A 24,204-nucleotide genomic window follows, 5' to 3' on the forward strand; every position below is an offset into this window, starting at 1 on the left:
CAGTCATGTGTGTGTGTGTGTGTGTGTGTGTGTGTACACGCGTGTGCATGTGTGTGTGCATGCGTGTGTGTGTGTGTGTGCATCATGTGATTAGCATCTCCAAAGGGAAGCAGCAGATATATTTAACCACACCTGTTCCAGAGAGAAAATCAATACTCAGCCCTGGGCAGGGTGAATATTGGTTTGAGCTTTCCACACACGCACGCACGCACACACACACACACACACACACACACACACACACACACACACACACACACACACACACACACACACACCTGCAGTTGACTTTTTCCAATGCCCACACCAGCCCCTAGGACAACAATACAACACTTTTGTTTTCACAAGCTTTATCAGGTTACCCTTCAATAACATAAATCACAAAAAGAACAAAACACAACATAATTTCGTTAATTTCCTAGATCACAGGGAAACGAGTTCCTGGTACAGGCCTACTGCTATGATGCGATCAAGGAAGGTTATAGGCTAGCTAGACTACAGTATATGAGGCTGGGTACAGTCTATGCCATAGGGTGTTGACTAGGTTATGTCCAGCGCACAAGGAAGAGGTACACGGTAGAGACTAGGGGACTGTAGAGCAGGGGGTTATAACATGTTAATAGCTAGGGGTTATAACATGTTAATAGCTAGGGGTCTCACACATCACATATACTGTTAGGACAAGGTACCGTCTGGAATAGAGTGCTGAGTAGGATCACAGGAAAGGGAAGTTGTCTTTCCTCAGCCTCCTTCCAGATCCCATCTGCCTGTTCTGAGCACACCAATATATCCAGACCTACAATGATGCGTGAGCTTAGAATTATAAGGTTCTTTCTCACATTTTTGTTCAAATTGAGTTATTTACATATACTGTACTGATCCATTGGATGTTTATTAATGCCTGTGTCGTGTTATTTTATATATTTATTATATATATATTTTATATATTTTTTAGTCTGTATTTCATTGAATATAAAAGTTCTCCAAAAACACATACTGAGTTATAAGGTTCTATCTCCAATAGATTCTATCTCCAATGCACGAAAGAGACATAATTCCTATTGCGACGTAATCCCTAATGTTTACTTTCTTTTCTGACATAGACAGTAATAGTGGTCGGTAAATTGAATATATCTGGATCTACAATGGTCAGTGACCTTCCTGGTCTGTGGAAGCTGTCTTATATCTGCTCTCGGCCTCCTCCGAGGCCTTGGTGCTGAGCGTAGCGGAGAGAGGAAACACAATGCTGGTTTGTCTGAGCTCCCCGGTGGCCTTGGTGCTGAGCGCAGCGGAGAGAGGAAACACAATGCTGGTTTGTCTGAGCTCCACGGTGGCCTTGGTGCTGAGCGTAGCCGAGAGAGGCCCATTCAGAGCTGGGTAAACATGTTTCAAGGTGCAGTTTAACAAACAAACCCAAGAAAAGGTTTCTCTCTGGGCGACGGGAGAGATGGTCTTTCTCTCTCAGACCGAGCTCTCCTGGTCTGGAGACTGAGACAGGAGTTAGAGCTGTTTAGACAGAAGAGGCCAGCCTATGCCCATGGAGGTCAGAGGGGAGAAACAGAGGAGGAGAAGAATAGGCAGGAAGGAGGAGAGGCAGTTCCAGGAAGAACATCAAGAAGAGATTAGCAGGTGGAGAGAGACTAGCAGGTGGAGAGAGACTAGCAGGTGGAGAGAGATTAGCAGGTGGAGAGAGATTAGCAGGTGGAGAGAGATTAGCAGGTGGAGAGAGATTAGCAGGTGGAGAGAGATTAGCAGGTGGAGAGAGATTAGCAGGTGGAGAGAGACTAGCAGGTGGAGAGAGATGAGCAGGTGGAGAGAGATTAGCAGATGGAGAGAGAGATTGATGGGTAGAGAGACAGAATAACAGGTGAAGAGAGAGACTGGCAGGTCATCCAGATGTCACACCTGCCAGTCCACCAGCCAGTCTCTTATCCTCACTAGTCTCTGTCTTCTCCCCCCAAATGTACAACTAAAAACTGACGGCATGTACGGGAACTCTCAAGTCTCATGTCTTCCTCGTGGTGGCAGAATTATATTTGACCGGAGTGTGTAGATTTAGTGGAATGCCAGCCTACGTCTCTGTCGCTATTGGTGGGTCCACCACTTGCCCCTCCCCCTCTCGGTTGATCCTGTCCACGGTGCTGGTCACTGGATGAGTCCATGACGTCGTCTGGGTCACATGGCTGTCAAAGCACAACACAAAGCACTACTCTTACTGGTCTAGCTGTATTAACTTGGTCTAACTGGATTAAGGGTGTTAGTGGCGGTGATGCAGTCAAGCACTTCGCCTTCAGATTAGTCTCAGCCTCAATCATCTCTACTTCCAGCCTCTCACAAGCAGCATGTTCCTCCACACCAGAATCAACACTGGAAGTGCTTGATGAAAGCATCATTTATCAACCAAACTTCAGTAATGTGTATTTTTCAATTAATTACTTCAGTGCTTGTCATTGTTATTGTCTGCAACCTGCGGCTCCAGAGCCAAATGCGATTCTTAAGATGCTCTCCAGTGGCTCCCTGGCTTTGACAAACAATTATCCATCCATCCATCCATCGTCGTCCGCTTATCCGTGGTCGGGTCGCGGAGGCAGCAGTTCCAGCAGTGGGCCCCAGACATCCCTTTCCCTAGCAGCATCAACCAGCTCTTCCTGGGGAATCTTTAGCCGCTCACAGGCCAGTGCGGAGATGTAGTCCTGCCACCTGGTCCTGGGTCCTCCTCCCAGCTGAACACGCCTGGAACACCTCCCCTGGGAGGCGCCCAGGAGGCATCCTCACTAGATGCCCGAACCACCTCAACTGGCTCCTTTTGACGCAAAGGAGCAGCGGCTCTATTCCGAGCCTCTCCCAGATGACTGAACTTCTCGCCCGATCTCTCAGGGAGACCCCAGCCACCCTCCGGAGAAAACTCATTTCGGCCGCTTGTATCCGTGATCTCGTTCTTTCGGTCATGACCCATCCTTCATGACCATAGGTGAGGATGGGGACGAAGATAGACCGGTAGATCGAGAGCTTTGCCTTTTGGCTCAGCTCTCTTTTCGTCACAACAGCGCGGTAAAGCAACTGCAGAACCGCACCAGCTGCTCCGATTCTCCGGCCAAACTCCCTCTCCATCTCCACAAACAATTATATGGAAATGAATAACAAAATAAATGTATTACTAATAGATTTAATTCAGCACAAATTGGTGCATAGAAATTCATCAGAATGCAGGAAATTAAGTGTTTGACCCTCAAAATAACCCAAACATCCCTTAACGTGTCCCTTCCCCCGGGTGAGTACCACCAAGCCTGAAAACAAATCTAGGGGAAACATTTTCTTCATTATAAGGCTCAAATATGTTTTGCGGCTCCAGTCAGATTTTTGATTCATTTTTTGGGCCAAAAATGTCTATTTTGCTCATAAAGGCTGCTGACCCCTGTTCTGGCACAATAGAACTGCTGTGCTGTGATGTCCCCAAACATGCAAAACCCCAATCCACACAACGCTCCAGGCAGAGACGAGGTTTGGTCTAAGCATTGATCTGAACATTGATCTAAAACACTCCCCCTCGGCGTCGGTGTCTTACTTGATGAAGTACCTGACTCCATCTGCGGTGTAGGCCTCCTCCCAACCGTAAGGCAGACCTGGGGAGAGAACGCGGAGGAGAAACCATCATCTGGTCTGATCTACTGACCGCACTGAGGAGGTCTGATCTATGGCTAATGGTTTGCCAAAGCTAGCCGGTGTAATCGGGGGTTGATTGGTCAAAGTCTCTCCTCAGGGTGGAATACAGCCCCATGCCCACCGCCATCGAATTGTTAGCTTTACAGTGGCGCCATCAAGTTGTGTGTTGGGTCACACGTGTTTGAGCCCAGGGAGCTGCCATCCTGCCAGCCTGGACACTGGCATCACCACCAACGACATTACTCCAGAATCTCTGGGCAAAAAGTCAGACTGCCACACCCATATCAGGTCCCTCGAACCTCCCCACAGCGGTGTGCATCATCCCTCCCCAGAGCCACTGGTCTCTTTTTACGGGTTAATGTAAATGGGATCAACCCTTTTTTGACAAACAAAACCTGATAGAGTTTCGCATGATGCCCCAAGGGTATTGAGGCAGATTTTGACACTTTTTGGAGACAAGAAAAGGAAAAGTTCGGTAAACCTGTCTGCTGTCTGCCTGCCTGACAGTCACGCCTCCTGTAAGGCTAGAACCAGAGTTACTAGAAAGGATCTTCCTGCTTTCTTAGACGTTCCCTAATGGCACACTGGCAGTGTGTACCACTCACTGTGTTCAGAAAATAGTTGCTCATCCGACTGTCTCTCACAATAAAGATACTGTGAGTAGATGTGTTAATATTCTACACCTGAACATGTCTCGTTCTGCTGTGCTGACAAAATGGCTTTGCTGTGTGACAACCTGCATATGTCAGGAGTGTGTCCGACTGTCCGATCTGGAGATAGTGGCTCTATGTTGAGGGGCTTGTCTCAGCGAACACGATCCTAGTCTCTTACTGTACACAGGAAGCACCAGGACCACGAACTGTGCACATCACAATACCCACAATGCAACTACAGTGACCTGACAATAGAGTTCTCACCCTTAGAAACAAAGAAACATGATCTCATTGAGAGATCGCCTTTGTGTCCAGCAGAATGTAAGAAGTGTATATTGGCGATACATTTCACAGACAGGGTTTCACACCTTGAGTTAAATGTTGACGGTGGATAGTGGAATAAGCCATGTTACAGTAGCTCCAAGCAGGTGGTATCTTGCTAGCCAAAACATGGAATCAAAGGTTTACTATGTTCCATAAAGTGGCATACATTTACCAAAGGAAACAATGGCAAAATCAATAGTTCAATATTTAAGGAAGTAACAAGACCAATAATTGATTAATTTCTAGAGAGGGTCGAAAACTATTTCTTCCCCCAAAAAGTATATTTTTAATTCCAACAGCGAACAGCATCAGTGTTGTGCTGGACAGATATCAAGGGGGGAGTGATGATCCTCCTCCAGAGGGGACCAGGGGTATGGAGCTGCTAACCTCACAGAGGAGGGGCCCGGCTTCAGAAACCCTGGGGGGCGGATGGGGTTCAGCCACAAGGCTCAATCACTGCTTCAGAGGCTAAGGGCTGACAGCTGAACTCTGCGGGTACTGAGAATCAAGGCTTGAACTCTGCTGGTACTGAGAAACAGGGCTTGAACTCTGCTGGTACTGAGAATCAAGGATTGAACTCTGCTGGTACTGAGAATCAAGGCTTGAACTCTGCTGGTACTGTGAATCAAGGCTTGAACTCTGCTGGTACTGTGAATCAAGGCTTGAACTCTGCTGGTACTGAGAATCAAGGATTGAACTCTGCTGGTACTGAGAAACGAGACTAAGGCACGGAAGCTGCTTATTAGAAAAATGTCACACAGACACAGAGGGAGAGGAAATTATCTATGGGAGATGTTGGGTCAGTGTGTGTGTGTGGGTGTGTATGTGTGTGTGTGGGTGTATCTGAAATCCGTCAGTAGGCCACGCCCACAAGTTGGGGAAAACATTGGGGTATCCCCACAGACTGCAAAATAGCGTATTTTGGGTTTCTTACCACTTTGGCTGTGATTGTTTGTTTTTTGTGGGGATTTTATAATCTTTCTGATATTCAGGTATTTTATGTACTGTATTACTGATGACAAACAGTATTTCACTGTCACCGTTATCACTAAAATTACATTTCCCCATGCTTTAAACAACTTGATACTGAGAAGCCTTTAGAAGCCTTGATACTGAGAAGAGGACTAGACAGAAGAGAAGAGGACTAGACAGAAGAGGACTAGACAGAAGAGAAGAGGACTAGACAGATGAGAAGAGGACTAGACAGAAGAGAAGAGGACTAGACAGAAGAGAAGAGGACTAGACAGAAGAGAAGAGGACTAGACAGATGAGAAGAGGACTAGACAGATGAGAAGAGGACTAGACAGAAGAGAAGAGGACTAGACAGAAGAGAAGAGGACTAGACAGATGAGAAGAGGACTAGACAGAAGAGAAGAGGACTAGACAGAAGAGAAGAGGACTAGACAGATGAGAAGAGGACTAGACAGAAGAGGACTAGACAGATGAGAAGAGGACTAGACAGATGAGAAGAGGACTAGACAGACGAGGAGGACTAGACAGACGAGAAGAGGACTAGACAGAAGAGGACTAGACAGAAGAGGACTAGACAGAAGAGAAGAGGACTAGACAGAAGAGAAGAGGACTAGACAGAAGAGAAGAGGACTAGACAGAAGAGAAGAGGACTAGACAGAAGAGAAGAGGACTAGACAGATGAGAAGAGGACTAGACAGACGAGAAGAGGACTAGACAGAAGAGAAGAGGACTAGACAGAAGAGAAGAGGACTAGACAGAAGAGGACTAGACAGAAGAGAAGAGGACTAGACAGAAGAGGACTAGACAGAAGAGAAGAGGACTAGACTAGACAGATGAGAAGAGGACTAGACAGAAGAGAAGAGGACTAGACAGAAGAGAAGAGGACTAGACAGAAGAGGAGAGGACTAGACAGAAGAGAAGAGGACTAGACAGACGAGGACTAGACAGATGAGAAGAGGACTAGACAGAAGAGAAGAGGACTAGACAGAAGAGAAGAGGACTAGACAGAAGAGAAGAGGACTAGACAGAAGAGAAGAGGACTAGACAGAAGAGGACTAGACAGAAGAGGACTAGATAGATGAGAAGAGGACTAGACAGACGAGAAGAGGACTAGACAGAAGAGAAGAGGACTAGACAGAAGAGAAGAGGACTAGACAGAAGAGGACTAGACAGATGAGAAGAGGACTAGACAGAAGAGGACTAGACAGAAGAGAAGAGGACTAGACAGAAGAGAAGAGGACTAGACAGACGAGGAGAGGACTAGACAGAAGAGGACTAGACAGAAGAGAAGAGGACTAGACAGAAGAGAAGAGGACTAGACAGAAGAGGACTAGACAGAAGAGAAGAGGACTAGACAGAAGAGGACTAGACAGAAGAGAAGAGGACTAGACAGAAGAGGACTAGACAGATGAGAAGAGGACTAGACAGATGAGAAGAGGACTAGACAGAAGAGAAGAGGACTAGACAGAAGAGGACTAGACAGAAGAGAAGAGGACTAGACAGAAGAGAAGAGGACTAGACAGATGAGAAGAGGACTAGACAGATGAGAAGAGGACTAGACAGATGAGAAGAGGACTAGACAGAAGAGAAGAGGACTAGACAGAAGAGGACTAGACAGAAGAGAAGAGGACTAGATAGATGAGAAGAGGACTAGACAGAAGAGAAGAGGACTAGACAGAAGAGAAGAGGACTAGACAGAAGAGAAGAGGACTAGACAGAAGAGAAGAGGACTAGACAGAAGAGAAGAGGACTAGACAGAAGAGAAGAGGACTAGACAGAAGAGAAGAGGACTAGACAGAAGAGGACTAGACAGAAGAGGACTAGACAGAAGAGAAGAGGACAAGACAGAAGAGAAGAGGACTAGACAGAGGAGGACTAGACAGAAGAGGACTAGACAGATGAGAAGAGGACTAGACAGAAGAGGACTAGATAGATGAGAAGAGGACTAGACAGATGAGAAGAGGACTAGACAGAAGAGGACTAGACAGACGAGAAGAGGACTAGACAGACGAGGAGAGGACTAGACAGATGAGGAGAGGACTAGACAGAAGAGGACTAGATAGATGAGAAGAGGACTAGACAGAAGAGAAGAGGACTAGACAGAAGAGGACTAGACAGACGAGAAGAGGACTAGACAGACGAGGACTAGACAGATGAGAAGAGGACTAGATAGATGAGAAGAGGACTAGACAGAAGAGAAGAGGACTAGACAGAAGACAAGAGGACTAGACAGAAGAGAAGAGGACTAGACAGAAGAGGACTAGACAGATGAGAAGAGGACTAGACAGAAGAGGAGAGGACTAGACAGAAGAGAAGAGGACTAGATAGATGAGAAGAGGACTAGATAGATGAGAAGAGGACTAGACAGATGAGAAGAGGACTAGACAGAAGAGGACTAGACAGAAGAGAAGAGGACTAGACAGAAGAGAAGAGGACTAGACAGACGAGGAGAGGACTAGACAGAAGAGGACTAGACAGAAGAGGACTAGACAGATGAGAAGAGGACTAGACAGAAGAGGAGAGGACTAGACAGAAGAGAAGAGGACTAGATAGATGAGAAGAGGACTAGATAGATGAGAAGAGGACTAGACTAGACAGAAGAGAAGAGGACTAGACAGAAGAGGAGAGGACTAGACAGATGAGAAGAGGACTAGACAGAAGAGAAGAGGACTAGACAGAAGAGGACTAGACAGATGAGAAGAGGACTAGACAGAAGAGGAGAGGACTAGACAGAAGAGAAGAGGACTAGATAGATGAGAAGAGGACTAGACAGATGAGAAGAGGACTAGACTAGACAGAAGAGAAGAGGACTAGACAGACGAGGAGAGGACTAGACAGATGAGAAGAGGACTAGATAGATGAGAAGAGGACTAGATAGATGAGAAGAGGACTAGACTAGACAGAAGAGAAGAGGACTAGACAGAAGAGAAGAGGACTAGACAGAAGAGAAGAGGACTAGACAGAAGAGGACTAGACAGATGAGGACTAGACAGAAGAGAAGAGGACTAGACAGAAGAGAAGAGGACTAGACTAGACAGAAGAGGAGAGGACTAGACAGAAGAGAAGAGGACTAGACAGAAGAGAAGAGGACTAGACTAGACAGAAGAGGAGAGGACTAGACAGAAGAGAAGAGGACTAGAGGACTAGACAGATGATGAGAGGACTACGAGGTGCGACCGAAGAGTCCCCGGATTGTGTCAGCCACGCTCATGCCTCTATTTGAATTGAAAAAACAATTATATCCCTTTGTTGCCCTATATCTCACGACTATCTCACGACGTCCTGGGTCCTCTCCTGTTTTTCCTCTACACTACATCTCTGGGCTCTGTCATTCGCTCGCATGGCTTCTCCTATCACTGCTATGCCGATGACACCCAACTGGTTCTGTCATTTCCCCCTTCTGATACAAAAGTGGAGACACGCATAGCTGGGTGCTTGGCTGACATTTCGGAGTGGATGACGACACATCACCTCAAGCTCAATCTGGACAAGACTGAGCTGCTGTTCCTCCCGGGGAAGGGCTGTCCGCACCGGGACCTGGCCATCACCATTGAAGACACAGTGGTGACCCTGACTCGGACTGCGAGGAATCTGGGTGTGACCCTGGATGACCAACTGTCATTTTCCTCACATGTCACATCCGTCACACGTTCCTGCAGATTCATGCTCTACAACATCAGGAGGATTCGCCCTTTCCTCACTAATGAAACGGCGCAGGTACTCATCCAGGCCCTAGTTATCTCCCGCCTGGACTACTGCAACTCCCTCCTCGCGGGGGCACCGGCGTCAGCCATTAAACCTCTGGAACTTGTCCAGAAAGCTGCTGCTCGCCTGGTGTTCAACCACCCCAAATTCTCCCACACAACTTCCCTCCTCTGTTCCCTACACTGGCTCCCTGTAGCGGCTCGCATCCAGTTTAAAACTCTGCCGCTAACCTACAGGGCAATGAAAGGAACAGCCCCCTCCTACCTCCAGGCCATGGTCAAACCCTACACCCCCTCCCGACCGCTACGCTCTGCTACCTCAGGGCGACTGGTTGCCCCGTCACTCCGAGGCTCCTGCGGTCGATCGACACGGTCACGGCTCTTCTCTGTCCTGGCCCCGCAGTGGTGGAATGAGCTGCCCACTGATGTCAGGACAGCAGAGTCGCTGCCCATCTTTCGTCACAGGCTCAAAACTCATCTCTTCAAGAAGTACTACAACAATCCTCCCACCTAAGCACTTATTGTATTATATTATATTGCACTGTACTTTAGATTGTGATTCTTGCACTTTGCCTTCAGCACTAGATTATGCTCTTAGTCACTTGTTTTAGAAAGAAGATGCACTTGTGAGTTCTGGCAAGTAGTAGTACATTGGCTCTTCCTACGTTAAATGCAATTATTGTTAGTCGCTTTGGATAAAAGCGTCTGCTAAATGACTGTAATGTAATGTATTCTGGTATAATATTGTTCATCTCACTCAATCGGTGCTTCTGTGACAGGCTGTTTTGTAGAGTGTCGCAGGGGGAGCTTGTCACAGTTGTGGCACTTTTCTCTACCAACTCCCAAAACTCAACAATGTTATTACAATAGAGAAAGTACACTCTCAAAACATTTTTATTATAGAATCTGCAGAGAAATTACACATTGTCCCCCTCAAAGTAGTCCCCCCCAGAGTTAAAGCACTTCTGCATTCGCTTTTGCCACCCACCTCCGTGGAAGAGATCAAAGCCACCGTGAGTGGGGAACTAAGAGGAGGACTTTGCCAAGTGCTTCCATGGGTGGCAAAAGCGAATGCAGAAGTGCATTAACTCTGGGGGGGACTACTTTGAGGGGGATAATGTGTAATTTCTCTGCAGATTCTGTAATAAAAATGTTTTGAGTGTACTTTCTTTATTGTAATAAAATTGTTGAGTTTTGGGAGTTGGTAGAGAAAAGTGCCACAACTGTGACAAGCTACCCCTGCGACACTACAAAACAGCCTGTCACAGAAGCACCGATTGAGTGAGATGAACAATATTATACCAGAATAGTCGTGAGATATAGGGCAACACAGGGATATCATTGTTTCTTCAATTCAAATAGAGGCATGAGCGTGGCTGACACAATCTGGGGACTCTTCGGTCGCACCTCGTATACAGAAGAGGAGAGGACTAGACAGAAGAGAAGAGGACTAGACAGAAGAGAAGAGGACTAGACAGAAGAGAAGAGGACTAGACAGAAGAGAAGAGGACTAGACAGAAGAGAAGAGGACTAGACAGACGAGGAGAGGACTAGACAGAAGAGAAGAGGACTAGACAGAAGAGAAGAGAAGAGGACTAGACAGAAGAGAAGAGGAGAGGACTAGACAGAAGAGAAGAGGACTAGACAGAAGAGAAGAGGACTAGACAGAAGAGAGAGGGTGATGACTAGGGAGAAGAGAGAGTAAAGCCTGGACTATACTAATGCGTATTTGCATGGCCATGTATTCCTACCGCGAAAACAATCCACAATCACACGGGCGTTTTGGGTACAGCTCAAACAACGCAGCTCCGGATTTCTATCCCGAATACGCAGCTCGGGGTGTATTCCAAAGCCTCCGGATTCGAGGGTCGTTATCACGGGGGTAGTGTAATTGCTAGGCGCCAACAGAGGAAAATGTATGTTTTTTTTTGCCGAACACGCATTAGTATTATTCAGGCCTTTATAGGACTACAGAAGTGAGAGGAAAGGACAGGGAAAAATAAAGAATAACACTGACGTGAGACAGTTTAGTAAAGAGGGTACTTTATTATCATTCTGTCCAACTCCTGGATCTGTTTATTCAGAGTGGTGAACCACAGGCTTACCACCCTGACTCCCAACACCAAACACAAGACATGACACATCTGCATACATACTGTAAAGTACACGCTCATAGTCACGACCAGATAGAAAATATGTTTTCCCCAAATTTAAAAGTACATTTTAACTCAACTTAAAATAATGAGTATCGGAAAATAAAATTGGTCAGTAAAAAATGTTTGAGATTTTAGTGGTATTGATATTTTATTTAACTTGATACTCAGGAAGCTGACAATTCTTTATGGGATTAAGGCAAATTACATTTCTATCAGAATCAAATTATTTTGCCAAGCTTTAAATGCGACATCTTTGTCTTGAAGCGATGCTTAATGTGTGGCTCATGTCTCCTGCCTGTGAGAGGAAGGAGTTGTTGATGATTCCATTGAGTTGAACCCTAAAACTCACCATCTGTCATAATTTACTGTTATAGTCATATGAGATGGGACATGAGCCAGGATTTGTAACAGTGTGCATAAATGTATGTTTTAACAGTGTATCAGTGTTCTAATACAATGTATGACACTAATGTGTTATTACACATTATTACTGTGTAATGAGTATTGTGTTGTTACAATGTGCAACATGTTGTCATAGTGTATGCTATATGTGCTGTGGTAGACTACAGTGTGTGTGTGTGTGTGTGCGTACGTGCGTGTGTGTGTGCGCGTACGTGCGTGTGTGTGTGAGCACGTGTGTGTGTGTGAGCGTGTGCTAGCGCTGACCCCATTTAGTAAACTGGTCGATTCTTGGGCTGTTGATCGACTGATTAGTTTTGGTCGAGAGAGAAAAGAAAGAAAGTGTAATTCTCCACACAGCATGAAACACCTACAGTAGATTCATGCCACAGTTCGGTGCGCTTGTCAGTTGAAAAATCCATTCTGGGTTCTGTGTCCTTCACTCTTAACATGGCTAGGCATTGAACTCAGTCAAATATGTGTCATTCACTTAAGAAAGTTATAAAACATGAGACAAGCACAGTGTAGATATAGTTTTATTTCAGTCGAGATCACTTTAGTCAAAATTGACCCATTTATTAGCATGCAACAATATATACAGCATATTAATTTTTTACGCATATGAATTTTGGTGGTGTGATCTGTTCGGGGGCCCCTTGCCTTCCACGTATGTGGAAAGTGGCAATCTAGATGTTCCCTCCCTCTGGGCCGCTTGGCCCAGAGTGCCGGGCAGGAAGAGGGAACGGCATCTAGCCCCCTGCCTCTATGACGATCAGAGTGGGCCGCGATCGGGAAGACGCTCGGAGGTAACTCAGCCCACTAAGACCGTCAGAGAGCCACAGGGGGACTGCTGTACATTATAGTCCCTGGCCTCCACAGGCCGACGCTTCGTGGAGTCCGAAGGAGATACAGCCTAGTGTCTCTGCCTCCATGGTGACCGGAGGGACCGCTTCGCGGTGCCTATTGCCCTCCCGTTATGGGTGGATGGAAAACAACCAACCGAATGTTCATATTGTTCAGATATTTGTAGGCTACAGCAACATAAGAGTGGCAGCCCGACAGCAACCCAAACATGAGCTAATCCCACAGCTGCAGCCTACCATTGCTAGCCATGAACGAACTGGTGGATACTGCATATCGCTGCGCAACGTAGGCCTATCCATCGTCCAGTCGACAAACCGATTATGCCCGCAGCCTTATTATTCTGGTGATTAGTCTTTGATATAAACGCAGAGAGGCTAAATGCGAAGAGGCAATTGCAGGATTCCAAACGCAGCATATAATGACACATCCGACACTGAAGCGTGAAAAGCGTAGCATACATTACTTTTAAATGAAGAAATAAAAGCCGTAAACCCTGCCCCAAACACCGGCGCAGCGGAGGTGCAGGTGACGAAACGTAAATGTTGGAAAGAATAAGCACTGCGTTTTACCTAATACATCCATGATAGTTACACACACGCAGCAGATTGCAGAGCATAATCGCTTGTATTAAATTGATTGCAATGCACAACTAACATTACGTTGCCCTAAGTAACCATTGCGGGTAGCCTGATGCCACGGACCCAAACTATTTAGAAAGCTAATAAATTGCAACAATTGCTAAGGTGCATCATCGTTGTTGTTGTTTCCGAAACTAGGTTTGGACACGGCTGAAGGCAATTCGGCTAACGTGACCCAGCTAGCATTAGCTACACCGAACGGCTAACGCCAGCTGCGTGGTGGCACTCGCAAATCATGGGTGCTAGCGAGTAGAGCAGCAGTTCTGCTGGAACCCTCGGGCTTTATTACGATAGTTGAGTAATTGCGGTGGATGAGGCATGAACAACCCGTGACATCAGCGGCTCATGAATGAACCCAGTGGCTGGCGGCGGAGGCAACGCTTCAAAAATGGACTTCCCAACTCCCAACACAAGCTACACGAGCAACGCGACGCAACTGAACCATACGCAACCACAAGCAAAATTATCGCACAACGGTGCTACAGAGGGACGTGCTCCGTGGCCTCGGAATCCAGCGCTCCACGACGCCACTAAACGGACCCCCCAAACCACGGACCGGAGAGGACAACTTGGGCAGCAGGTAGCAAAAACGCACCAAAACACAAACATGAGCAAGGAACGCAAAAGCAGAGAACGCAGAAGCAGCGAGGACATCGCGGGCAGCAGGTAGCAAACGCACCAAAACACAAACATGAGTGTGCGCGTGCGTGTGTGCGTGTGCATACAAAGCATCTGGATGAAAGCTGAGGTAAAATGTTTTTTCTAAGTAGAACACCGTATCCAGGCAACGATGACGCTGGTGAAATCACTTTGAGTGCAAATATACAAACACTTAAGGAAACCTGATATCGGACTGACCTACTTTTTCTACATCAACACAAACACACACAAAAGCACAACACAAGAAAACAATTTGATACTTCAATAAGCTTGATTGCTTTTTACAGGCCATTTCATAGCAGATGGCCCTATTCCAGAGGAACCTGCAGGGGGCCCCCCCTCAGAGGGCCAAGAGCCCTGTGGAGTGTGTCCTCTTCATGTTATAACAGAATTAGGTAACTGTGTCACAGCACAGCCCATATTCATGGAGTTTGGACACCTTCACGTCTGGTCATAAGTGTGACACAGTTACTTAAGAAAGGGATCACAACAAATGACTATGCAGGAAATTACTGAATAAAAAACGTAATTTATTGTAACAGGAATACTCCAGTTGTCAGTAATGGGCGATAACTGTTACATAACAGCAAGCTAATCTGAAACATTTCACAGCACCTCATTGACGAGTCAAGTTGCCAGTAAAACACTGTAAATTCTCCCAAAGCACAATTGAATGACTGTTTTTCTCATGCAGCTGGTAAAAGGTCAGTTTATTGCTTTTGTTGTCACCTCCAGATCGTTCTATTTAGTAGTGGAGTGACTGCTTCTGTGATGGTTTATTTTATTTTAATAAGTCTTTACTGTGGTACGGTGGATTGAGGGGAAAAATTTGCACTTTGAGATTGTGTCCCAATGAAATGTGCTCTATAAATAAAATACATTTTTATTTTATTCATTATTAAATGACCGGATAGAGAGGATCACACTAGATACACAACTGGGAAGAGGTGCTGAGGAAGATGAGAACAGTGGATTACTGATATTCACTGTTGTTTAGCTACCGGTTCACACTACAACATCTTGGTAGACCTGGGACTTGAACCTACGACTTCCTGATCACCGGTCCTCGTCTCTGACGCCCCGTTTTCCTGGTTCGGTGCACTGTGTGCAGTGTAATGGTCAGAAATAACTGTCTTTTACTGTACAAATTATAATAAATTTGTTTCAGTCTAATACAGTAATACATACTAATACAGTACAGGCTACTGCGCTCAAGACTTGTGTTGGTTGGTTGGATGGACGGACAGCTGGTTGGTTGGTTGGTTGGTCGGATGGTTGGGTGTTCAGTTGGTCGGATGGTTGGGTGTTCAGTTGATCGGATGGTTGGGTGTTCAGTTGGTCGGATGGTTGGGTGTTCAGTTGGTCGGATGGTTGGGTGTTCAGTTGGTCAGTTGGTTGGCAGGTCGGTTGGTTGCGCATGCGAGACCGTCTGGTACCAGAGAGATATAGCAGGAGACAGGAGGACATGCAGGCATGCACGGAGACGCAAAGAGATCACTTACAGTCCACCTCCAGGATCGCTCTAACCGCGCGGGTCAGTTCTTTAGCCTCAGCCACCAGCGTAGCGGCCGTCCAGGGAGGCTTCTCCTCGTGGCAAGCGGCCGGAGGCAGTCCGGCCTTCATGTCACCAGAGCTGGGGGCAGAGCACCGACAAGGACCCGTCAACACAGCCGTCACCCACGGACAATATGGACATCGACAATGTGGAGTAAACAAGCTGTATTCAGTCTCTGGTCAACCTACATTTCCTCTGGTAATAATGCCTTAAAAAGAGAGAGAGAATGAAATTGTGTCATTTAATATGACTTCATTCAGGATTTTTCATTTTCTTTAATCCCAGCTTCTCCAGTTGTCCAAGTGACCTGTGGACCAACAAAGAGGTTCTACGTAGGGGGTGTCAGAGACTGACGCACATCCAAACCAGACTTACATAACGGACAGTAACAGCTGTTAACGGATAGGAAATACTGGCTTCACTGGCTTACGAAGCCAAACACCAGAGACTCAACCGGACCAGGTCAGAGATGCTATCTTGATGCCGCCACTGACCCAGAAACAGACAAGAGTCAACAGCCAGAATCTGGGCCTGTACTAATCAACCCTCTGAGAGCAGGAGTGCAGCGGATCTAGGAGCAGTATCATAACATGGACAGTCTGACCAGTGCCCCTACTGCTCGACAATGGCTCAGGTCTTGTTTCTTAAACAAAACATAAAGATCTGGTATCTACTTCCGATCCAGTCGTGAGGACAGAGCTGGTGTGTTACTGAAGTGTGTGTGTGTGTGTGTGTGTCTAGGAGGTTCTTTGGGGTGGTATGTATGTGTGTGTGTGTGTGTGTGTGTGTGTGTTTGTGGGTAAGAAGTTCATTGCAAAGACAGAGCTGGACTCGACTAATGGGCTCGGCTGTCTGCAGGGTCCCTCATTATAGAGCCACAGTCCTACCACCCACTGAGGTGTCTGAGTCAACACACACACACACATGCACACACACATACACACACACAACACACACACACACACACACATACACACACACAAACACACACAAGGGTATCTACAGGAGGTTTTGTAGATTGGCACCGTGTGCTGTTGTGAAGGGGCTATAGGTAGAGAAAATGCAGCACAGTTAGCCAGAGAGAGAGAAAGAAAGTGAGTGAGAGAGAGTGTGAGAGAGAGGGTATGTGTGTAACAGAGAGAGAGGGAGAGAGAAAAGGAGAGAGGGTGTGTGAGAGAGAGTGAGTGAGAGAAAGAGAGAGAGGATGTGTGTGTGTGTGTGTGTGTGTGTGTGTGTGTGTGAGAGAGAGAGAGAGTGAGAGAGGGGGAGAGAGAGAGAGAGGGGGGGGTGTGTTTGTGAGAGAGAGTGAGAGAGAGTGTGTGTGAGAGAGACAGAGAGGGGGAAAGAGATAGTGTGTATGTGTGGGAGAGAGAGAGAGAGAGAGCAGCGTTCGTGTCTCTCTAGTCCATGGAAGAGCAGGATGGTCTGAGAGAGAGAGAGAGAGAGAGAGAGAGAGAGCAGCGTTCGTGTCTCTCTAGTCCATGGTAGAGCAGGATGGTCTGAGAGCTCTTCTGTTCTACAAGTGTCTGAAAACCGGCTGTTGCTACTAGCAACACGCTTATGTCTCTCCATCATTTAGCCCTTGAGCGGCCTTGTGAATGAGTCCTACAGTGAGGAAGCCATTAGCAAGGTGTGTGTGGGTGTGTATGTGTGCATGTGGGTGTAGGTGTGTGTGTGGGGGGGGGGTGGAACACATTTCTCACCTATGGCTCTTCACAGGCCCTTGGTTCTCCAGGAGAAAGTCCTGTGCTGTCTGGGGAGAGGAGAGCAGCACAGATTACACCTTCTGAATGTAACTGAGCCCCATGTACAAACAACTGACATTGCAAATAAGAGCTGATTATACTGTAGTCTGACTCACAGGATGTATGTTTTGGAGACAAGCTTCTCATTGGTGCCACTCAATGCCAGTTCCAACTGGACCTGGTGCTCGGAGAGCACACACCTCCGCCCATTAATGCATTTCGTGGCTGTGTGTGCGCACGTGCGTGGGAGCACGACAGGTTTGGTATTGCTACAATCGTTAAGTTGAGAGCTTTATGAAAGTCAAAACCTCTCGTCTGAGTCTCTGTGATCTTCCCACGTCGAGATATGGCCGTTTTAACTCTCCCCATTGGCCGTTTTAACTCTCCCCATTGGCCGTTTTAACTCTCCCCATTGGCCGTTTTAACTCTCCCCATTGGCTGTTTTAACTCTCCCCATTGGCCGTTTTAACTCTCCCCATTGGCCGTTTTAACTCTCCCCATTGGCCGTTTTAACTCTCCCCATTGGCTGTTTTAACTCTCCCCATTGACAATGAATCTTTGGCTCCTGAGCACAAGAGTTCCCTCGCTTATTCTTATCCTGGACAAATAAGCAGTCCTGAGCCCAAGTCCAAAAAATGACTGGAGGTGAATGGGCAGCCGTGTTTGGGCGGGTCTGTGGCGCCCCCCTCGGGCCGCAGCTGGTGGAGGGCAGTGCTGTGCACTCCGGGATCACCTCCCGAACACCCCAGTCCAAACCCCTCATCTCTTGTGCACCCACACAGGGAACTGGCTTCGTTCAAGGTTTTGTTTTCATTCGTTGACCCGGCCCATTATTCAGATCTGCTCCGTTCTACTGTAAGTTGGCCCATGCTTCACCCCTCAACCCAGTTCCATAAAAATCAGTCCAGTAGTTTTTGCGTAATCCTGGTCCAAAAAATGAATGGCGGTGAATGGGCAGCTGTGTTTGGGGGTCCCGTGGGACCGCCCTGTGATTCAGATCCACTCCAAAATGTAAAGGTTTCTAAGTTGGACCGTGCTACACCCTTCGATAGAGTTTTGAAAACCGGTCTAGTATTTTTTGCATAATCCTGCTAATAAACGCACGCACCCACCTACACACGCCACCGAAAACATTACCTCTCGCCCTGTGCTGTCGCTGGGGCAGAGCCAATCACGCGAGGCTAATCAGACTGTAATGTTAAGTACTGCAGGACCACTGTTCTTACCGTGCTGTTTTCCATAATGTCTTCGTTGAAAACCTATTAATTACAAGAACTCAAAAAGTGGCAGCATCACATTGAAGAAATCGTAGTGAGAACTTTGACTGAGGCAATAGCGGCCTACCTCCACAAACTTGAGCAGTTTGCTGGTGGCCACCTCGAAGGCCTTTCTGGACCTTTTGCTCTTGCGAAGCTGGCACTCCAGGACGGACGCTCTCCTCCTCAGCTCGTCCAGCTCGTCCTGTATACCGCAACAGAGGTCGAAGGTCACAAGTCCTTTACTGACTCCTTGCTTCCTTTCCTGGTGTCCTCCTCAATCCTCCTCACCTCTTCAGTGAACAGAGCAGACTAGGGGAGGTTTTTAAGCTTTTGAGTGGCTCTAGTCACTTCCCAGGCCACTATTGTAAATAAGAATTTGTTCTTAATGACTTGTCTGATGAAATAAAGGGGAAATAAATAAAAGTAAATAGGTTTTTATCAACATGATTTTGATATACCACTAAAATAAAGGCTTTTAAAATAGAACTCAGAATGCCTTTTTCTTCATGACATCTAAAGAGTACCCACTCAACACCTTTGCCTGACATTAGAAGCTAAATCCTCCAGCCTCCATGGCTAATCACCTTTACTGGATCTCTCTATGCGCACTGAGAGATGATGTGAATGTGGTCATTTGCTGTCCATTCAATTGAAGTCCAGGACAGTTAGTCACCTTCCAGGACAGTGGTGTGACCAGTAGGGTTGCTAGGATGACGTCAGTGAGATCTCATCTCTCCACTCAGAATCCCTGTCACTGAATAATACATCTGCTGTATGCATCTGGACCGTACCAAGGCCAGAGGAGAGGGGAGAGCTGGAGTGGACTTTGCAGGGAGACCTGAAGTGGACTTTAAAGACCAGAGCAGACGGGAGAGCTGGACCTGAGTCCACCAAGACCCGGGGAGAGGCGTGGCGTCGGTTACCTCGGACCGGGTCGGCTGCACTGCTCGCCGGGCCTTCAGCTCGGCGATCTCAGCCTCCAGGAGGTGGACCACCTCCTCATAGTCCATCTCCATCTCCCGGGCCTGCTTCTGGGCTAATTCAGCCAGGTGGACCCGGCTCCGCAACGCACGGCTCGCCTCCTCTCCGGCCTTCACCTCCTACCAGGAGAGGAGAGGAGAGGAGAGGAGAGGAGAGGAGAGGAGAGGAGAGGAGAGGAGAGGAGAGGAGAGGAGAGGAGAGGAGAGGGGAGGGGAGGAGAGGAGAGGAGAGGAGGAGAGGAGAGGAGAGGAGAGGAGAGGAGAGGAGAGGAGAGGAGAGGAGAGGAGAGGAGAGGAGAGGAGAGGAGAGGAGAGGAGAGGAGAGGAGAGGAGAGGAGAGAGGAGAGTCAAAATGACTTGTCCTTATCCTCTGAATCAGGTGAATAAGTTAAAGAGCTCATGTCTCAAGCACTGTGTCCAGAGAAGGATAAAATGGTGCGCTCAAATTTGCCCTCCACTTCTGCCTCTCCCTAACCCGTGGCCAGTCCCTCTCTTCTTCTCTCTCTCTCTCTCTCCCTCCCTCTCTCCCTCCCTTCCCTATCTGCGTGTGTGTACATCACATACCTGCAGTTCATCATCCCATCTCATGCTGTATTTAAACCCTGGCTTCCCACCCACTCATAGTTGTTGTACTACTGCACATGTTAGTCCTGCTCTTGGCCGCTCAGCATTATTTCATAGTAGTGAGTCTTCCTAGTACCTTGTTATCGTGCGTGTGTTTTTTTTTCTCTTGTGTTTAGTTCCAGTATGCCCACCTATCCACCTGACCCGCTTGCCTACTGACCTCCCTGTCCAGTCTAGGCTGTATCTGCCCTCACCTGCCTGCCTATACCGACCTCCCTGTCCAGTCTAGGCTGTATCTGCCCTCGCCTGCCTGCCTATCTACCGACCTCCCTGTCCAGTCTAGGCTGTATCTGCCCTCGCCTGCCTGCCTATCTACCGACCTCCCTGTCCAGTCTAGGCTGTATCTGCCCTCACCTGCCTGCCTGCCTCGCCTAGTGGACCCGCCCAGCCAGCCCTTCCTATCCCACCTGCCTCGCCCGCCATCCTCCTACCCCTTGATCTCACAACTAAAAACCCCTTCTGATTCCATCAGCCAGTTTGTCTCCGTGTTCTGCATTAAAGGGGGAATTAAGTGGTTGAATGTGACACATGCCAGTTATCTTTAGGTGACATAGAACGGAATATGCCCATCAATTTTGTTATTCAGTCATTTTTAAGTACTGTAATACTGCTTTTAATATGCCCAAATTTCCCCCTCTACAAGTTCACCTCGTTTTGTGGCCGTGTCAAGAAAACTGGCAGTCAATATGATTGACAGTTTGGTAACCATGTCTACTGACTCGCAGAAGCTTTGCCAGCTGTGCTGTTAAGTACCACTACCGCTACTGAAAAATGGATGCTCCGGACACTCACAACTTTGTGGTACAACAATATACTGTATGTTTGAACCCGAATTGGATCCAGAGGACATACAAGACTCAGAGAGTCAACAACCTTGTTTGTTTCAGCCTGTAACAGAATGGTAGGCGAATTTACTCCCATTTAATGCAAGTTAGCAATAACGTTATCAGCCTATTACTGGCTAGCATAGCTCTAGCTAGCAAAATTAAATGAGCTAACATAGACTGTATTCCGAGTCCAACATTCGGGACAGTTGACAGTTTCATAAATTGAATTTGCTAGCTAGCTATAGCTATTCATTTCCAATTCACCTTATTCACCTCAGGTCAGTCTGACATAATTGGGGGTGGAGATGAGGAAGTGCCCGTTGACTTCAATGTTAAAAGTTCACTGTAAAAACACCACTTCAAGAACCAAAATAGTCAAAATAACAGGCTGAATACACTATCGGGGTTACAAACTCCTTCTATCGAATCTGTCTAAAGTTCTTAAAACCCGTCCACTTGTCAATGTTCCAATCAAATTCCTCTAAACATATTTCCCACCCTCATAGCTTGTTTGCGTCGGAAATACGTCAAACTACGGAAGTTAGATGATCTCAAACGTCCGTTTCAGTGCGACTTTAAGGTGGAAGGCCACCGACACCGGCTTTGCCTCGCTGAGCTTCAATCTCCATTTCCGGAGGTATGCCGCTAGTGTCTGCATGTCCTGGCTCAGTGTCTCCTCCACGGCCTGCTAGTCTCCAGCTGAGTACACCAGCGCAAGGTTGTCTGTGTAGGCATACTTCCTGGAGACTGTGTTTGGCAGGTCGTAGGTGTAGATGTTATAAAGGAGGGGGGCCAGGACAGATCCCTGGGGGACGCCGTTCTTAAGGCGTCGCAACCTGCTTCGCTGTCCTCTACCGGTGGTGAGGGTGAAGCTGTGGTTTGGGACAAGCTCCATGATCATGCTGACCATGTGCCTGTCCGGCAGCAGGCGGAGCAGCTTGCAGGTGAGGCCACGGTGCCATACGGTGTCATAGGCAGCCGTCAGGTCTATAAAGACGGCTGAAAAGCCGAAAAGCTGTCCTCGATGTCTTGAGTCATCAAAGTGACTTGATCTACGTCGATCTCCCGCGTCGGAATCCGGCCTGCTCCTGTGGGAGCAGCAGGTCGATGATTGGTTCAACGCGGGGGTAGATGAGACACTCAAGGATCTTGAAGGGGATACATACTGTAACAGAGAGATGGGGCGGTAACTCTTGGGGTCCCCTTCAGGCTTGTTCGGCTTAGAGATTGCGACAACTAGGGCTCTCCAGATTTTGGGGATCTTGAGTTGGCGCAAACAGGAAAAGAGGAACGCTCTTAACCAGGACTTCAAGGCAGGCGCGGCGTGGTGCTCTGATGCCTGATCACTCCACTGAGATGAGGAGCCATGTGTCGTCTAATGGAGATTTACCACAGTTCAGTATCATAAGAATGCAGACGTGGAGTAAATCTTGGGCCTCCACAGATGACTGAATGCAGTGCAAAAATGCAGTGCAAAGATCGACTGACTCACTGAATGAATGAATGAATGAATGAATGAATGAATGAATGAATGAATGAATGAATGAATGAATGAATGAATGAATGAATGAATGAATGAATGTCAAAGCAGGACAGGCATTCTCTCTTTTGTCTACGGTCTTTGTTAGATGCTGCTCTCCCGGCCTCTACTGGGATCACTTCACCTATAGAGCCTCCCACGCTCTTTTGTTTGAGTGACAAACACGGCTCGCCCCTCAACTTGAGACGGCACGCTAACACTGACACGCCGACAACACATGATGGACGGGGTGACGCCCGGCGACATGTTACGTAACTGTCAGAGTATAGCAGCTGACGCAGGATCAGACGCCTCTTCCGGGACTCGGCCGCCCCCGCCAGGAGCCTGTAGCTGAACTCAGACAGGTAAAGGACTCCACTGTTATGTAAGCGGGAAGTGAAGAAGACACCTGCTACCTGCTGCCATTAGAGACATCGATAACAGTTCCTGTTACAGCCTCTAAACCTCAGCCACGCCTTAGCAATAAGCCCAGTCCTTTCTCTAGCCCTGGCCCAGAGCCTAGGCCGAACCCTGGCCCTGACCCTAGTCTTGACCCTAGCCCTAACCCTGTCTGACCCTACTATGATCATGTTAAGGAGAAAGTGTGTGTGTTTGTACCATGGCTTGTACATCCACGATCCAAACCGGCCATGTTAGTCCATAGAAGGTTCCGGTGTTCCATAAAAGCCCAGTTCTACAGAGATGAGAACTCAACGGTGCCTGACACACTCATCAAATATGCAGGAAGGAACTGTATAGAGCTTTGGCGTGCATGTGTCTGAACCCAACAACCCTGCTGTGTGTGTGTGTGTGTGTGTGTGTGTGTGTGTGTGTGTGTGTGTGTATGTGTGTGTGTGTGTATGCGTGCGTGGGTGTGTGCTACCTGATAGCCAAACACTAATTACAAATGCAATCAGATGCAATCTGTGTTGTGACAGAGGAGATGGGTTTATGTGTGGTCCGCTGATCTGGGCTCAGTTTCATGTGCAGAGATGATCTTTGTTTGATGTGCTGGAGCCCAACACTGCTCCCTGCCTCTGCTACTACCCGTTAGTAAAGTACAGTAGCTTCGTTACGTAACGACAACCAGACTAAACGCCATGCAGGTGAAGACGAAGACGAAGACTGAGCAGAAATAAACAAAACTTGTGTGTTTCGATCTGGGTGTTTGATCCGTATCTATGTGTGGGTTCTCAAAGGTGCGGTTTATGCATCCCAGCGGAGCCAGCATAGAGGTAGAGGAGAGGAGGAGAGGTTGGAGGATGAGACTCTCTGTTTCTGACTCACCACAACATGGACATATTTATATCCACAGCTACTGTTTTAACTCTGGCCCTCGAACCCATACAGCGGGCCTACGCAGCAGCTATGCCTCTCCCTCCCACACACACACACACACACACACACACACACACACACACACACATCAGCTTTTACCACTGCAGCAGAGTGAGCTAGAGTGTCCCTGTAAACCTCTCTGAAAGTCAACCACTTCACACACTCTTAATTCTGGGGTTGAAAACATGATGGATACTTGTGTGTGTGTGTGTGTGTGTGTGTGTGTGTGTGTGTGTGTGTGTGTGTGTGTGTGTGTGTGTGTGTGTGTGTGTGTGTAGCTCCTCCTAGTGGATGAACCACTATCACAATGGTGTGAAAGTGATT

At 47.5% G+C, this 24,204-nt stretch overlaps 1 protein-coding gene across 1 annotated transcript in view; it reads right to left on the reverse strand.

Moving 5' to 3' along the window:
- Positions 1-1,149: 1,149 nt before the first annotated feature.
- The window catches only part of stxbp4 (syntaxin binding protein 4), a gene marked incomplete at both ends in the record, with an annotated part of 53,250 nt that continues 30,195 nt past the window's right edge, over positions 1,150-24,204 (reverse strand). The window contains 8 exons of the mRNA XM_084459824.1: positions 1,150-1,342; positions 2,076-2,183; positions 3,566-3,623; positions 15,536-15,666; positions 17,292-17,341; positions 18,678-18,794; positions 19,516-19,692; positions 22,815-22,958. Coding sequence (XP_084315950.1) covers positions 1,150-1,342; positions 2,076-2,183; positions 3,566-3,623; positions 15,536-15,666; positions 17,292-17,341; positions 18,678-18,794; positions 19,516-19,692; positions 22,815-22,958 — 978 coding nt within the window. The remainder of the gene's footprint in view (positions 1,343-2,075; positions 2,184-3,565; positions 3,624-15,535; positions 15,667-17,291; positions 17,342-18,677; positions 18,795-19,515; positions 19,693-22,814; positions 22,959-24,204) is intronic.

Source organism: Borostomias antarcticus, assembly GCF_949987555.1.
Source record: "Borostomias antarcticus genome assembly, chromosome: 29".
NCBI classification, from domain to species: Eukaryota; Metazoa; Chordata; class Actinopteri; order Stomiiformes; family Stomiidae; genus Borostomias; species Borostomias antarcticus.